Source organism: Dipteris shenzhenensis, chromosome 32, assembly GCF_047967505.1.
Source record: "Dipteris shenzhenensis isolate YYH24624 ecotype China chromosome 32, Dip_SZ_1.0, whole genome shotgun sequence".
Taxonomy (NCBI): domain Eukaryota; kingdom Viridiplantae; phylum Streptophyta; class Polypodiopsida; order Gleicheniales; family Dipteridaceae; genus Dipteris; species Dipteris shenzhenensis.
Genome location: NC_141627.1, coordinates 17,032,962 through 17,045,826, shown reverse-complemented (window position 1 = coordinate 17,045,826; position 12,865 = coordinate 17,032,962). Strand labels below are relative to the sequence as shown.

The 12,865-nt window shown below is 44.8% G+C and overlaps 1 protein-coding gene across 1 annotated transcript; it reads right to left on the bottom strand.

Annotated features, from left to right (window-relative positions):
- Window positions 1-8,152: 8,152 nt before the first annotated feature.
- On the bottom strand, window positions 8,153-9,682 carry EMB2820 (Cytidine/deoxycytidylate deaminase family protein). Its single transcript, XM_087371036.1, has one exon. It carries the CDS (start codon window positions 9,351-9,353, stop codon window positions 8,253-8,255), a length of 1,101 nt encoding a protein of 366 aa, XP_087227162.1. The 5' UTR covers window positions 9,354-9,682; the 3' UTR covers window positions 8,153-8,252.
- Between the last annotated feature and the right edge of the window lie 3,183 nt (window positions 9,683-12,865).

Sequence of the window (12,865 nt, the reverse complement as noted above, 5' to 3'; positions counted from 1 at the left end):
CCGGCTCCATGGGAGTGGCTATAGGCTTACAATCATGCATGTTGAGAGCTTCTGCACATACTTGGACTGAGACATAACGATGCCACGCTTGTCTTGTATAAACTGGATCCCCAAATAAAAATTTAACATGCCCAAATCTGTCATGTCAAATTCAGCTTTCAACTCAGTTTTGAAATATGCAATTATTTCCTCATTTGACCCTGTGAGAAGCATGTCATCTACATAAAGAATGATGACCAAAATATCCCTCCCATCCTTCTTGATGTAGAGGGTGCTTTCCGTGGGACTATTATGTAACCCCTTACTTGCCAGGAATGCATCAATCTTGGCAGACCATGCACGTGGGGCTTGTTTCAGCCCATATAAAGCTTTGTTGAGCTTGCAAACCTGAAGTGCATTGCCAGAAAGTTCAAATCCAGGAGGTTGTTTGACATAAATCTCTTCCTGCAAGTCCCCATTAAGGAAAGCTGTTTTTATATCCAACTGATGGACATTCCAAACAAAATGTGCAGCCATGGCAATAACGGACCTGATGGTGGTCATCCGGGATGTAGGAGCAAAAGTCTCCTCATAATCTATGCCATTCTTCTGTGCAAAGCCTTTGGCAACCAGCCTTGCCTTGTACTTGTCAATGGACCCATCTGGCTTCCTTTTTGAAAACCCACTTGGTACCAATGGCATGCTTACTTGGTGGCAAATCCACAACATGCCAAGTCTGATTTTTTTCAATGTACTGCAATTCATTGTGCATGGCATGCATCCAATGCACATTATCCTTTGCTTCTTCAAAAGAGTCAGGTTCTTCTTCATCAAGAAGAGTACCTGCATAAGCTATCTTAACTGAAAGAGCCCCCCCTGCGTGCCTTACTGCACTACGAGTTCTGCCAGGCAAATGGAGCCTCAAGTCTACTCTCCTTGAGAGTCTGTAGCAACCAATTCGGGACTGTTTTGGCTGCGTGTATCTCTTGAATCTCTTGCCTGAAAACTTCATCCACACCCTGCCAAGGTACAAAATCAGCCTGTGGCTGAATCGGGGCATGTGGATGAGGAGGTTGCTGTAAATTCTGATTTTCAGCATGAGCCTCAGTTGGGGAACCAAATGCTATAGGAAGCATCCCCTCAAAAACATCATCTGAAGAAGCTGGAATAGTAAATTCAGCATGTGTATGTGTTGAATTCTCTGAAAATATAACATCTCTACTCACAAAAATCTTGCGAGAAGTAAGATTGTAGAGACGATAGCCTTTGCTTTGTGCACTATACCCAACAAAAATGCATTTAAGTACCTTCTCTGACAACTTATGTCGAAACTCCATGGGCACGTGGACATATGCAACACAACCAAAAACTCTAAAGTGATCCACTGAAGGCTTTCTCCCATGCCATGCCTCATAGGGAGTGATTGTCTTCAAAGCCTTTAAACATAGTTTGCACACATGAGGCCTTTGAGCCAAAACCTGTGAGGTAACTTTTTACTGGTAAGCATGCATCTATCCATCTCCATAAGATTGCGATTCTTGCGCTCAGCTTTACCATTTTGCTGAGGTGTAAGCCTCACTATAAGCTGATGCGTGATGCCTTTCTCCTTCAAAAATGCCTCAAACTCATGAGACATATACTCCCCCCCTCTATCTGTGCGAAGTGTTTGTACCTTGAGTCCTGTCTCATTCTCAACCATAGCCACAAAGTGTTTGAAATACATAAACACTTCTGATTTTGCCTTAAGACCATAGACCCAAGTATAATTGGTGAAGTCATCTATGAATGTAACATAATAGAGATAACCACCAAAAGCAGGTGTTCTCATGGGACTGCAGACATCACTATGAATGAGCTGTAATTTGGGTGTAGCTCACACTGCACCATCCTTCTTAAAAGGAAATCTATGCATCTTGCCAAGGATGCAACCCTTACATGCATGAGGAGGAGGTGACTCCAAAGGAGGCAATGCATCAACCATAGCATGCTTCTGAAGTGTCATTAAGCTGCCATAGCTCATGTGCCCATACCTGGCATGCCATAACTCCGCATCTGCATCGCAGCAGTGGGAGTGCTTACTGAAAGTGCAAGATCGGATCTTTTTTTATATATGTCAAGTCACCTTCTTTTTAGTAGGTGGAGGATGCAGAGATGCAAAAAGGCTCTTCTTAGAAGTGATGTGCTTAGAAGCACCACTATCAAAATACCAAGTATTCTATGTCTCATTGACACTGAGAGAGCATGCATCCTTTGAAGGATCATAACTACAAATCAAGAAAGCATAAGGATCATCCTCAGTAGTGGCTGTAGTATCTGAACTACCCACTGAAAAATCTGAAATGCAAGACAAAAAGGCATAGTGCTCTTCCACAAAGTTGGCTGTAGCATCTCCCCCATCATGTCCATGAGGATTTGATTCTTCTGACACAACCAGACCTGAATCCCTTTTCTTTTCTTTAGCTATGCGCTTCTTGCATTCACCAATATAATGACCTGGCTTCTTGCAGTAGTGACAAATGAGCTTTTTTCTAGGCTTATATGCATCACCCTTGCCTTATAAGAGAATTGTCCTAAATTAGCTTTATGCTGATGTGCAAGCTGATTGGCATGTTGCTTTTGCTGCCCTTTTCCCTTGGGCTTCAACTTAGAAAGGATGGCATGCTCACCAGCCCGTGTTGCCATATTTCTTCGTGTCTGCCCTTCTTGCAACAGAAGTCCTACCAACTCGTGAAAAGAGAGAGGATTGCTGCTCCCCCTCAATGACAAATTCAGCGAGGTGTGGAAACCAAGATAGGACTCAGGAAGAGAATTTAGAGTGGTGGTAATCATCTCTGAATCTGGAATAACTTCATCGATATTCGGCAACTGCAAAACTGCTTGCAAATCTCCCTAATGGTCTTTCAACTGCCAAATTGCATCCGAATGCCAAAAGCCCCAATTTCTTCAAGGAAATTGCATCCAAAGGAGGGCAAATTAGCAGAAACCCCCAAAAATGCCTGAAATTGTAGTTCACAACCAAAATCCCCAATTTTTGGGGTGAAATTACAAGCAAAAGAGGGCAAATTGACTAAAAGCCCCAAATTTGCAATTTGTCTGTCAAAGCCCCAAATGTGCTCAACACTTGCTACACAAAAATGCCTTCTTCAACCCACAGCCAAACAATAACCTGCAATAGATCTGTAACTATGAACTGCAGATCGTATGGACGGGAGCTGCAAATGCTTGTACGGAAGGAACTGTCAGTCCGTATGGACTGAGAGACTGTACAGTGCCTGCACATTAGTACGAAATCTGTACCAGTGTACGGATACTGGTACAAGCAAAATGCGGTGCTGCAGGCGTACCGACCTGACAGCAGTACAGGTCAGCGACCCTCTAAAGTACGGAGTCCGTAGGTTTGTACGAACGACAGGTACGGGAGATGGACAACAGAACTGCAGCAGTGTACGGACAGGACCTGCACACAATGTACAGATGGCCATATATCGAGCTTGCAGGTCATACGGACAGCGGTGTCGCACGTGCGGGGAGCTGACGGGTACGGAATCTGTACAGTCGTACGGACTGTACGGACAGGAGGTCGCAAGTTGGAGCTGAAGTACGGGAGCCGGAGGTAGTTGTGAAGCAGGAGCAATAGTAGGGTGAACCTGCTCTGATACCAAATGTGAACAAAATGAGAGCAAGAGTGAGCAAGAGAGTGAGCTGAACGTAAGTCTGCTAAATAGTGGACTGAAATGAAGTAAGTACAAAAGAGAAGTGAGAGGTTTTGTCGAAGTGACAAAACCCTATCTTATCCACTAATCGTAGTTAGGGATTAGACTATGGTTAGGGGGGGGAACCTCAATGAGGGAAAAGTGCCCCTAACCCACTTATTACATTACATTAACCACTGCCTAGAATATGATAATAATTCTAACAACCTTCACCTCCAAGATGAGGCCCAAGGGAGTGGCTTCTGATTGCTCCTGTCTGCTCCTCTTTGCTGAGTTGCTGGATACTCTGAATGAGGCAATAGGCCTCCCTTTTATAGGCCCTAAGGGCCCCTTGAACTGTCCGACTGGCCTGCCTCATAATGGCTGACTCAGTCTCCAAAACCCGCCCCCACCAGCCCTTTATCTCAGGCTGTGGGCAGCTCTCTTGGGTTGTGTGCCCCCTGCCTTTAAGTGGGGGCCCAGCCCCCTTGCTTTGTGTGCCAGCTAACTGGCTGGCCCCTTCCACGCCCCCCCTATTTTGGGGCTGTGTGCTGGGCCTTATGGCCGACCAGCCAGCTCCTTGGCCCTATAAAGAGCAGGGTGCTGCCCACTGCAGCCCCTACCTTTCCTTGCCTTTTGGCTGTGCTGTTGCCGGACCCTTTAGACCTCCATCCATGCAGGGAGCCCCTTTGTCTGCCCTCTTGCTGGCCTAGTTTGCTGGCTCCAACCAGCCCTACTAGTTCCCTCCAATGGCCGACTAGGTTCATGCTGCCCCTGCCATGTCTACGCCATATCTGCCAGCTCCATTAGCTGTGAGGTGCTGCCCATGTACCAGCCCCCTCTTTCTCTCTCTACTTTGGGCAGATCTTGCCCTAGGTCTCCCTCCCCCACGCTCTCCTCATTTGGGGGCTTACAGATGGGGAGGTGAGCTTTCCAACAGCCTAGGCTTCAGCTCCAAGTGAGCTCAGTCTGCAGCAACTCTGGCCCTCCTTTGCCTCCTGGATGTAGGCCCGAAAATGAGGCACCTGCTGCTCCTCTGCTTGCTGATCTGCTGGACGATGTTATGCTCCCCAAGGGGCCCCTTTTATAGGGGCAGTCCTGCCCCAAAATTGGCCGACTTTGCTACCTTGCTGGCCGACTCAGTCTGCCCTCCACGAGACCTGGTTTATGGAGCTGTGGGAACCTAATCTAGCGCTGTGTATCCATGACAAAGTACACGCCCTCACTACGTTATGAGTCCAACTCTTATGGGGTCAGATCTGACGAAACTGGAGTAACAAACTGAAATGATACAACACTCTGCAAACAAACTTGACAAAGGCATACACAACCCTTCACAGAAAGGACGCACCTCTTTTGCAAAAGGGCACATCTCTTCATGAAAAGACCGCCATAATACAAAGGACAATATTTCGTGCCATTCACATGAAGAGGTGCATACTTGCACCCTTTTCAACGGGATGCACCCCTTTTATGCATGGTCCCATCCTTTCAAGAACATATAGGGCCCATGCAGCTCTACAAATGAAGGCGCACATTGAATAGCCACAAATTGGCACCCATTCCTTCACCCGCAATGGGCCACACCTTGGACAAGCTTAGACATCCATTCCCCCCCCAAATGGAAGCACACCTGCACTTACAACATGTGGATAGATAAATGTCCCTGCAATCACAAACTACGAAAACAAGACATCTAGTGCAGAAGATATGCCACGATACAACACCCAATTACCTCACTGGAAGATGTGTGCAGATACAAGAAGATATAGAGACCACTTTCAGATCTCAGAGAGAAGAGTCAGACGTACAGCCAAAATAGACCTCATCTATAGATATACAAATCTGTACGAAGAGGTATGACACCAACACGAGCTCTATTTGCTGAACCCTCTGCTGTTGAACACCTCCTTGATCACCACATGCCTCTCGTAGGCTTCCGTAGCTTGCTCTAGGATGCTGCTCCCTCCTGCATGCTCCTGCACTGAACTAAGGACTGCACCCTCAATGGCCTTTTATACAGCTAGGAAGCCCTCCCAACCAGACCTACTAACAGTCAGTCTGCTAACTGACCTGCCACAGAGTGGGCCCAGCCAGTCTGTATTATGACTGCAGTTGCTGCCCTACCATGCCACACGTGACAGTCTGCCAGTGGTTCAACTGTCTGCAGCGCTGCCAACCTGCTTTCTGCCCATCGGCTGACCTGCAACCAAGATGAACCATTTGTCAAAGCCAAGAGGCTGACTCATATATGCCTCTTCAAGCAAGTCACCACGAAGAAAGGCAGTCTTAATGTCCAGTTGATGCACTTCCCAATTTCTGTGAGCTGCATAGCAATGACACAATGGATAGTAGTGATGCATGAAGTTGGGGAAATTTTTCTTTCAAAGTCAATGCCTTGCTCCTCAGCATAGCCCCTAGCAACAAGACAGGTTTAGAGGTCAACGCTGACATCACCCACTTTGTGCCAAGGGCATGCTTGCCAAGAGGCAAGTCACAAAACTCCCAACTCCCATTGTGGTGAATGGAATCTAACTCTGCCTGCATAGCACCCATCCATTCCTTGCTGTCAAAAGCATCCTTGTGAGATTTTAGCTTTATTGACCTTCGAGATACCCCATGAACCAAAACTCCTTCTTGGAGTGTAGGCTCAAAACATAGCTCAAGAGCTACATTAAATGGAAAAATTGTTTTGCGGAGGGTAAAACTTGGGAGAGTGTGACTTCTCTCGGATGCCAATTCCCAAATTTCCTTCCCAAACCTTCTCTAAATAAGGAGGGAAGAATGTTATGTCCATTATTGGACAGAACGTGGCTACTTATGTCAAGGCCTCTATAGGCACACATCCTAACCTTGGGAAAGTTTAGACGTGTGGTACCTTTCATACAGCAAGGAATGGTCATATATGTGAGAGCACAGGCTCATTTGGCACATCTTGGAGATCGGGGCTCCCCAAGAGCACCGAGCTTGGTGAGTTGGAGAAGTAGACTATGGGATTAGTGCATTCATTAGGGCCAAAGAATGGCCTATATATACAGCATTGTGTAGGTCATCTCTATATCACATACATTGTTTTGGCCATCCATACCCCACATGCATCCTCTACCATATCATCACATGTCACAACTGACGCAGCATTGTTTTGGCCACTTAATATCACATGCATCCTGCAACATATGCGTGCAGTGGCATTACTAGACCTACTTCGTTAGACTAGGACATGCTCCTAGGCCATGAGCCCCATTTATGGGCAATGTCACAAGAAACGGTTCGTCTAGTTCGCCATTTCATGGTTTTGTTTCGTTTCGTTTCGTGTTGTCAGACGAAACGGATAGGTTTCGAAATGATAATATATATATTCAAGGATAGTGGCTACTAAGATATGTTATGCTCAAGTTTAGAGTTAACAAAGAGGAATATAAGTCAAGACACCCAAAAAGGATATTTAAAACACCAACACATTCTTCAAATTTATTTCAAGCTTTCAATCTTGATTCTCAAGTTTCAACTTCAGATAAATCAATCTTTAAGGATTCAAAAGCATATGTATTCTAGAATCTAGATATATGAACATTGAATCATCGAAAAAACACCCAAAAAAATTGTTTAAAAGAATATTTCAGGATTTGGGCGAAACAGCGTTTCGGGCAGAGCGTTTCGTCGCGTTTCGACATGGTGAAACGTGTTTTCATGTGACTATGTTTATGGGACATAATAAATTGGGAGTGTTACGTAGTTAGATAGAGAAGGACAAGAAGATGGGTTGTTGGGCAGCCAAGGGTTGCTAGGAAGCAACCATGAGTATGTAGGATGGAGCTCACTTGTCCTTCAGCCCATTGGAATATAAAATTATAAAATTCTCTACGAAGGCGGCATGATCATTCTGAGCATGCATTCACATTGTAGTAGTCCAGTTGGTCACACATACATGCATGTAGTAGTTAGCCCTCCATGGGCAAGTACGCTGCACAATAGACAGGTGGTGCAAAAGCAGGGCCAACGCCAACCAACTGATCAGGCAGTCAGCCTGCCATCAGAGCAGCCTTAAATGGCCGGGTTGGCCACCAGGCCTTACATGACCTACATAACAGGGCCCTGTAGACCTGATTCATTACCAGCTCTCCAACCTCAATCTGGATATTTAGGAGTATAACGTTTTCCGCCTTCCTTTAAACGCCACATGTAAAAGGAAATTAGCACACGCACACAGGAACAAAGGATTGCAAAATGACTTGTTTTGCTTCATGTCCTTCAAAGTTGAAGATTATAAATTGTCATTCAAAAAACAAACTCTGATTTCCAAAGCAAGCACTCTGCAAAGTCATGTGCAGCATCTCGGGGCTTTGATTATGCTCCTCCTTTGTTAGCTCATATTTTTCTAGAACAGCTAGATGAGCTCGTAAAATCCTTATCTTCTAAAAAAGTAAAAAGTTTGACTGCATCGAGATGTGGAAGTACATTCAAAAGAAGTTGCTTTTAATTTTGACAATATAAAGTCCTCTTTATTGCAGAGAGTTGTATCTTTAATGAGGAATTAAAAACGAATAATGTTAAAGACTAAACTAAAAAAGTACCGAGATCTCACAATAAGTCTTCCTCACTTAAAGAGACCTGGAAGACCAAGTAACGATGATTTAGCCCCTGCTTCCCATGCAGTTTGTGCACACCACCCAAAGCCCCAACTGACGGATTTGAAACGCCATAAAACACCCTCTGCACCCTTTGATGTAAAAGCGCCATAGCACACATGGAACATGGTTCACGAGTCACATAAGCATCAAATCCTGTGCAAAGGTACTGTTGAGTCTTATTACATGACTTCTCCCCACCCCTGTCATTAGGTTCAGTTGTTCGTAATCGTTTTGAATTCACCCTGTTAGAGTCGGTCTGAGGCAATTCGTCCAACTGATCCTCCTCAGTGATATCCCTTTGGGCTACCTTCTCAATGGCCACCATGACCGCATGTCTTAGTGGATGCCAAAGACGAGGCCCTTCAAGTCTACTTGTGTGGATTACACCTCCATGTGCATCTTGAACTCCCTGTCCTACTTGGGTGTCTTCAGAATCATGCGAGCGACCACATGTTGCAGCCATCCATCCACCCGTCTCGTCATACCCAGCCGAAAGGACACGTCCCCTAACAGGATCGACGATGACTGCACCATTTGCCGACTGGGATGCTCTCGCTGCAAGCCTTGCTTGCTGGATAGCAGCTCTCATAAATTCACAAATAGCTTTCACTTCTTCCTCTTGAAATTCCACCTTGGCTCGATTTACGATAGCATTGGGATGATATGAAGTAGGCCAGATTCGGCACTGCTCTTCCCACTCCTCTCTTGAGCCAGCTTCATGTTGAGAAACTGTGGCAATGAAAGGCTGCAACGCATACTGCTCCACCAAATCCAAAACTTCAACAGGCATTTTTGCTGAGAAACATCCGCCATCATCAGCGGGCACAAGGCACAAAATAATAGTGAGCTGAATGCCACCCTGATGATGTTGCTTGCGAACTCGCTTCACATGGCCAAGGTGAGGCAGAGGTGCGCAGGAGTTCAATTTTCTGATAAGAGTGGAAGCAAGCTTGGGCTCAATATTTGCAGCATAGACATCGACAGTAGCTTGTTTGACCTCACATTCTCCGGGGATGTGGGTGATGCTCCAAAGCTTGGTAGTTGACTGCATTCTTCAACTGATCGCCCAAAACAAATCTTGGGTGACAGAATTGACATAGGCCAAACACACAGGACTGGTGCCTTGACTAATCTCTACTTTGCTATAGTGCAGTAGGCATATCAATGGAGCTCTCACTCCATCAGGACTCTGCTCTTTAACAAATCTCTTCTTTTTACTATAGTGTATTGACTAATCTCTTCTTTGCTATATTGCAGTGGGCATATCCATGCAGCTCTCACTCCATCAGGACTCTGCTTTTTGACTAACTTCTTCTTCTTACTATAGTGCAGATCATCCAGTGGACATGTCAATGCAGCTCTGTCAGTTCGAGAACCATAGCTTCCTGGTCACTCATCTGCATTGAAGCTTCGGCCTTATAAAGAAGCCTAAAATATTTTCTCAAAAATTTGGAGGTTTTATTATTAGGAGTGCCTCCTTAGAGAGTGATTCTCTTTTGTGAATTTCCACGGTAGCTTTTGTGAATTTGGAGGTTTTATTAGGAGTGCCTCCTTAGAGAGAGATTCTCTCTTGTGAATTTCCACGGTAGCTTTTTTAAAAGTTAATTGAGTTAAGCTCCTTTTCAAGGAGATCATTTTATAAAGAATCGAGGGGGCCGGGACCTGGAATGGCCTTGGGTGGTATGAGAAGGTGTGCTCAGGGTTACCGTTGAAAGTGATCGGCTCAGATTTGGTCTCGGGGCTAGTAGTGGCTTGGAAGGATCTATTTGGTGAAGCTTGACCTCCATTCGCCCTCCATGATCTACCGCGGGCTCGGAGTCATGGTCCATGTTCTTTTGGAAATCAGGTCGGGCTGGGGTACAGGAACACGGTAATGTTATCTCTGGCAAAAAGCTACCTCAAAGATTTTGGATGGATGATGGGTTACTGGTCTTTTTAGGGAGATCATTAGAGGGTGGAGGATTGGATTCTCCTTTGTGAATTTCCACCCGTAATTTGTTGGCCTGCCGTTAGTAGGCCTTAGTGGAGGTGAGGGCGCTACAAAGCGAAAATGGCCTCTTTTAATTTCAAAAAATCTAGATTAATTTTAAGATCCACTTGCTATTTTTTCATCTAGAAATCCTCCACATTTTTAGCCTCCCCCCCCCCCCCTCTTCTCTCTCTCTCTCTCTCTCTCTCTCTCTCTCTCTCTCTCTCTCCCCCTCTCTTCCTTCCTCTCACTTTCTTCCTCCTCTCAGGTAGCTCTCTCTCTCTCTCTCTCTCTCTCTCTCTCTCTCTCTCTCTTCTTCCTTTCTCTCTCTTTCTTCCTTTCTCTCTCTTTCTTCCTCCTCTCGGGCAAGCCTATTGAATGATACATATCATTCATCTTGTTTTAAAAGCTAACTCAGTTAAGCTACCTTTTATTGAGATCATTCTACTTCAGGCTACAACTTCCCTTTAATAGCCTAATACACTAAAAAATTCTTCTTTGCATCCAAAAGTGCAACTTACCCACTATATTAGGAGGTAGTGTCCACGTGCAAGGGAGGTCACCCCCAAAAAGACCTTGCAACTGATTGTGCAATGACCTACACTGCTTGGAAATGACTAACTCAAAGCTCGGCTAACCTCATACAAGGCTAAAGTAACCATAAGGTCCTTGGCTTTAAACACCACAGACATATCCATCACCAAGGATTCCACTTCTGCAAGTGCTCCAGGCATAGTCAACACATCAGCAAAAACCAACTTATTATGAAGCCCCAAACAACCAAGAAAATCACCACCCTCACATACAGCCAAATGGCTACGATCAACAAAGGAAGAAAAACCTAAGTGTCACCTGAGAAAATAGCTTGTCAATTAGAAGCACAAGAAAATGCTACCATAAGCCCCAACCTTCTCACATCATTTTCCAAACTGCACCACATGCAACGTACCAGTGGACAATTCTAGAAAAGATGGTACACTGATTCAATTGCAATGCCACAAAGAGGACACAAAGAATTCACATCGACCCCACCCTCATATAGAAATCTTTTTGGGAGATCACAAAACCTACATATATTTTGCAAATATAGTTATAGACCTTGCTTTCACACAATATTAGGTTTTTGTGACCTCGCAAAAAAAAATCTACAGGTCAAATCAAAACTCTCAGGTTCACCTGACATTATCTGATTAGAAGGATTTCGTTGTTATTGTATGCAAAGCTTGAGATTGCCCCAACTGATCAATACATGACCAACTGAGTGTGGCATACCCGCATTCCCCTACTACGAAATTTGAGTGGTTGTATCTCCTCGGTGAATGCAAATCTGGTGTAGTTGGTGAGCCTAAGCTGCCACCATGAGCTCTAAGATCACTTGGATGGAGCAAGGCTTCAACCATGGCTTATGATAGTCAGCCTACAATAATTCAATGTTGGGCACCTAAGTCTTCTACTTTCTTGAAGTGCCCCTGTAATAACTTGAAGACAAAAGTGTTAAGAGTCTACATTGGGTGGGAATGCTGAAGGCTATTACAAAAACACATTTAACAACACATACCCACTTCATAAAAAAACAAAGAACACATATGACACATCCATCCACTCAAACAACAAGTACAGACTAGACATAAGAAATATGTACACAACTTAGCATAGAACCAATACCAATATGTTAAGGTGACAGAATTCAAAATAGAGTTTTTGTGTTTATGTCAAGGTAATGAGACAAATTGCATTGACAAATTAACGCTATAAATCACTTCACATATACAGATGATGTGATATTTAGCATATGAAAACTTGGAATCTAAGGGTATGCTCACCTTTATTGTTTCAGATGTTTGTGCAGCACTTCCGCTAAGGATGATATGAGCACTATGTCATCAGCATATAACAATATATGTATCATGAGGTCACCCAAGAGTGAACCCTCGGCTCCTAGGAGATCTATGAAAGATGTGATCTAATTTATGTACAGTCTGAAGAGGGTCGATGAGAGTGGACAGCCCTGCTTCACTCCAATTGTGCTCTCGACCTAGTCTGATAGACCACCTGGGGCATGTACTTTGCCTCAAACTGACTCATTTAAGCTCACCATCCCCCAAATCAGTGTGGAAACTGCATCTCCTGTAGTCTCCAGACCATGTGGGAATGCGGGACTTTGTCAAAAGCCTTCCGAAAGTCTACAAAGCATGTGTAGACTTTCTGGTGTCTGGAGCCTCCTCAATGATAGCTCTCAAAGTGAATATGTGGTCTAATGTAGAATGCTACCTCCGGAATCCTGTCTGTCCTAGTGCTCACTGCCCTCAAGCCTCTATATGACTACTGAGCTTCCTCTCTAGAACCGAACCATAAATCGAGGCCAAAGTATAGCCAATCATGAGAGTGTGGTAATTCCTAGTCTCCATAGGGTCATCGGCTTTATGTATTGGTACAATATTGGTGGTGCTCCAGGTGGGTGGGAAGCCATGACAAACAACCTGGTTGAACATGTGTGCTAGGACCGGAGCTAAGGACCTCCTGCCCATGCACACAGTCCATAGACCTCATGATCCTATGCTTTCCAGTTATGTAGCTGACGAAGTGCAACCCAC

What these genes read in the sequence shown, in the direction of transcription:
- EMB2820 (XM_087371036.1), bottom strand. Translation starts at nt 9,353, where the DNA reads ATGCAGTCAACTACCAAGCTTTGGAGCATCACCCACATCCCCGGAGAA.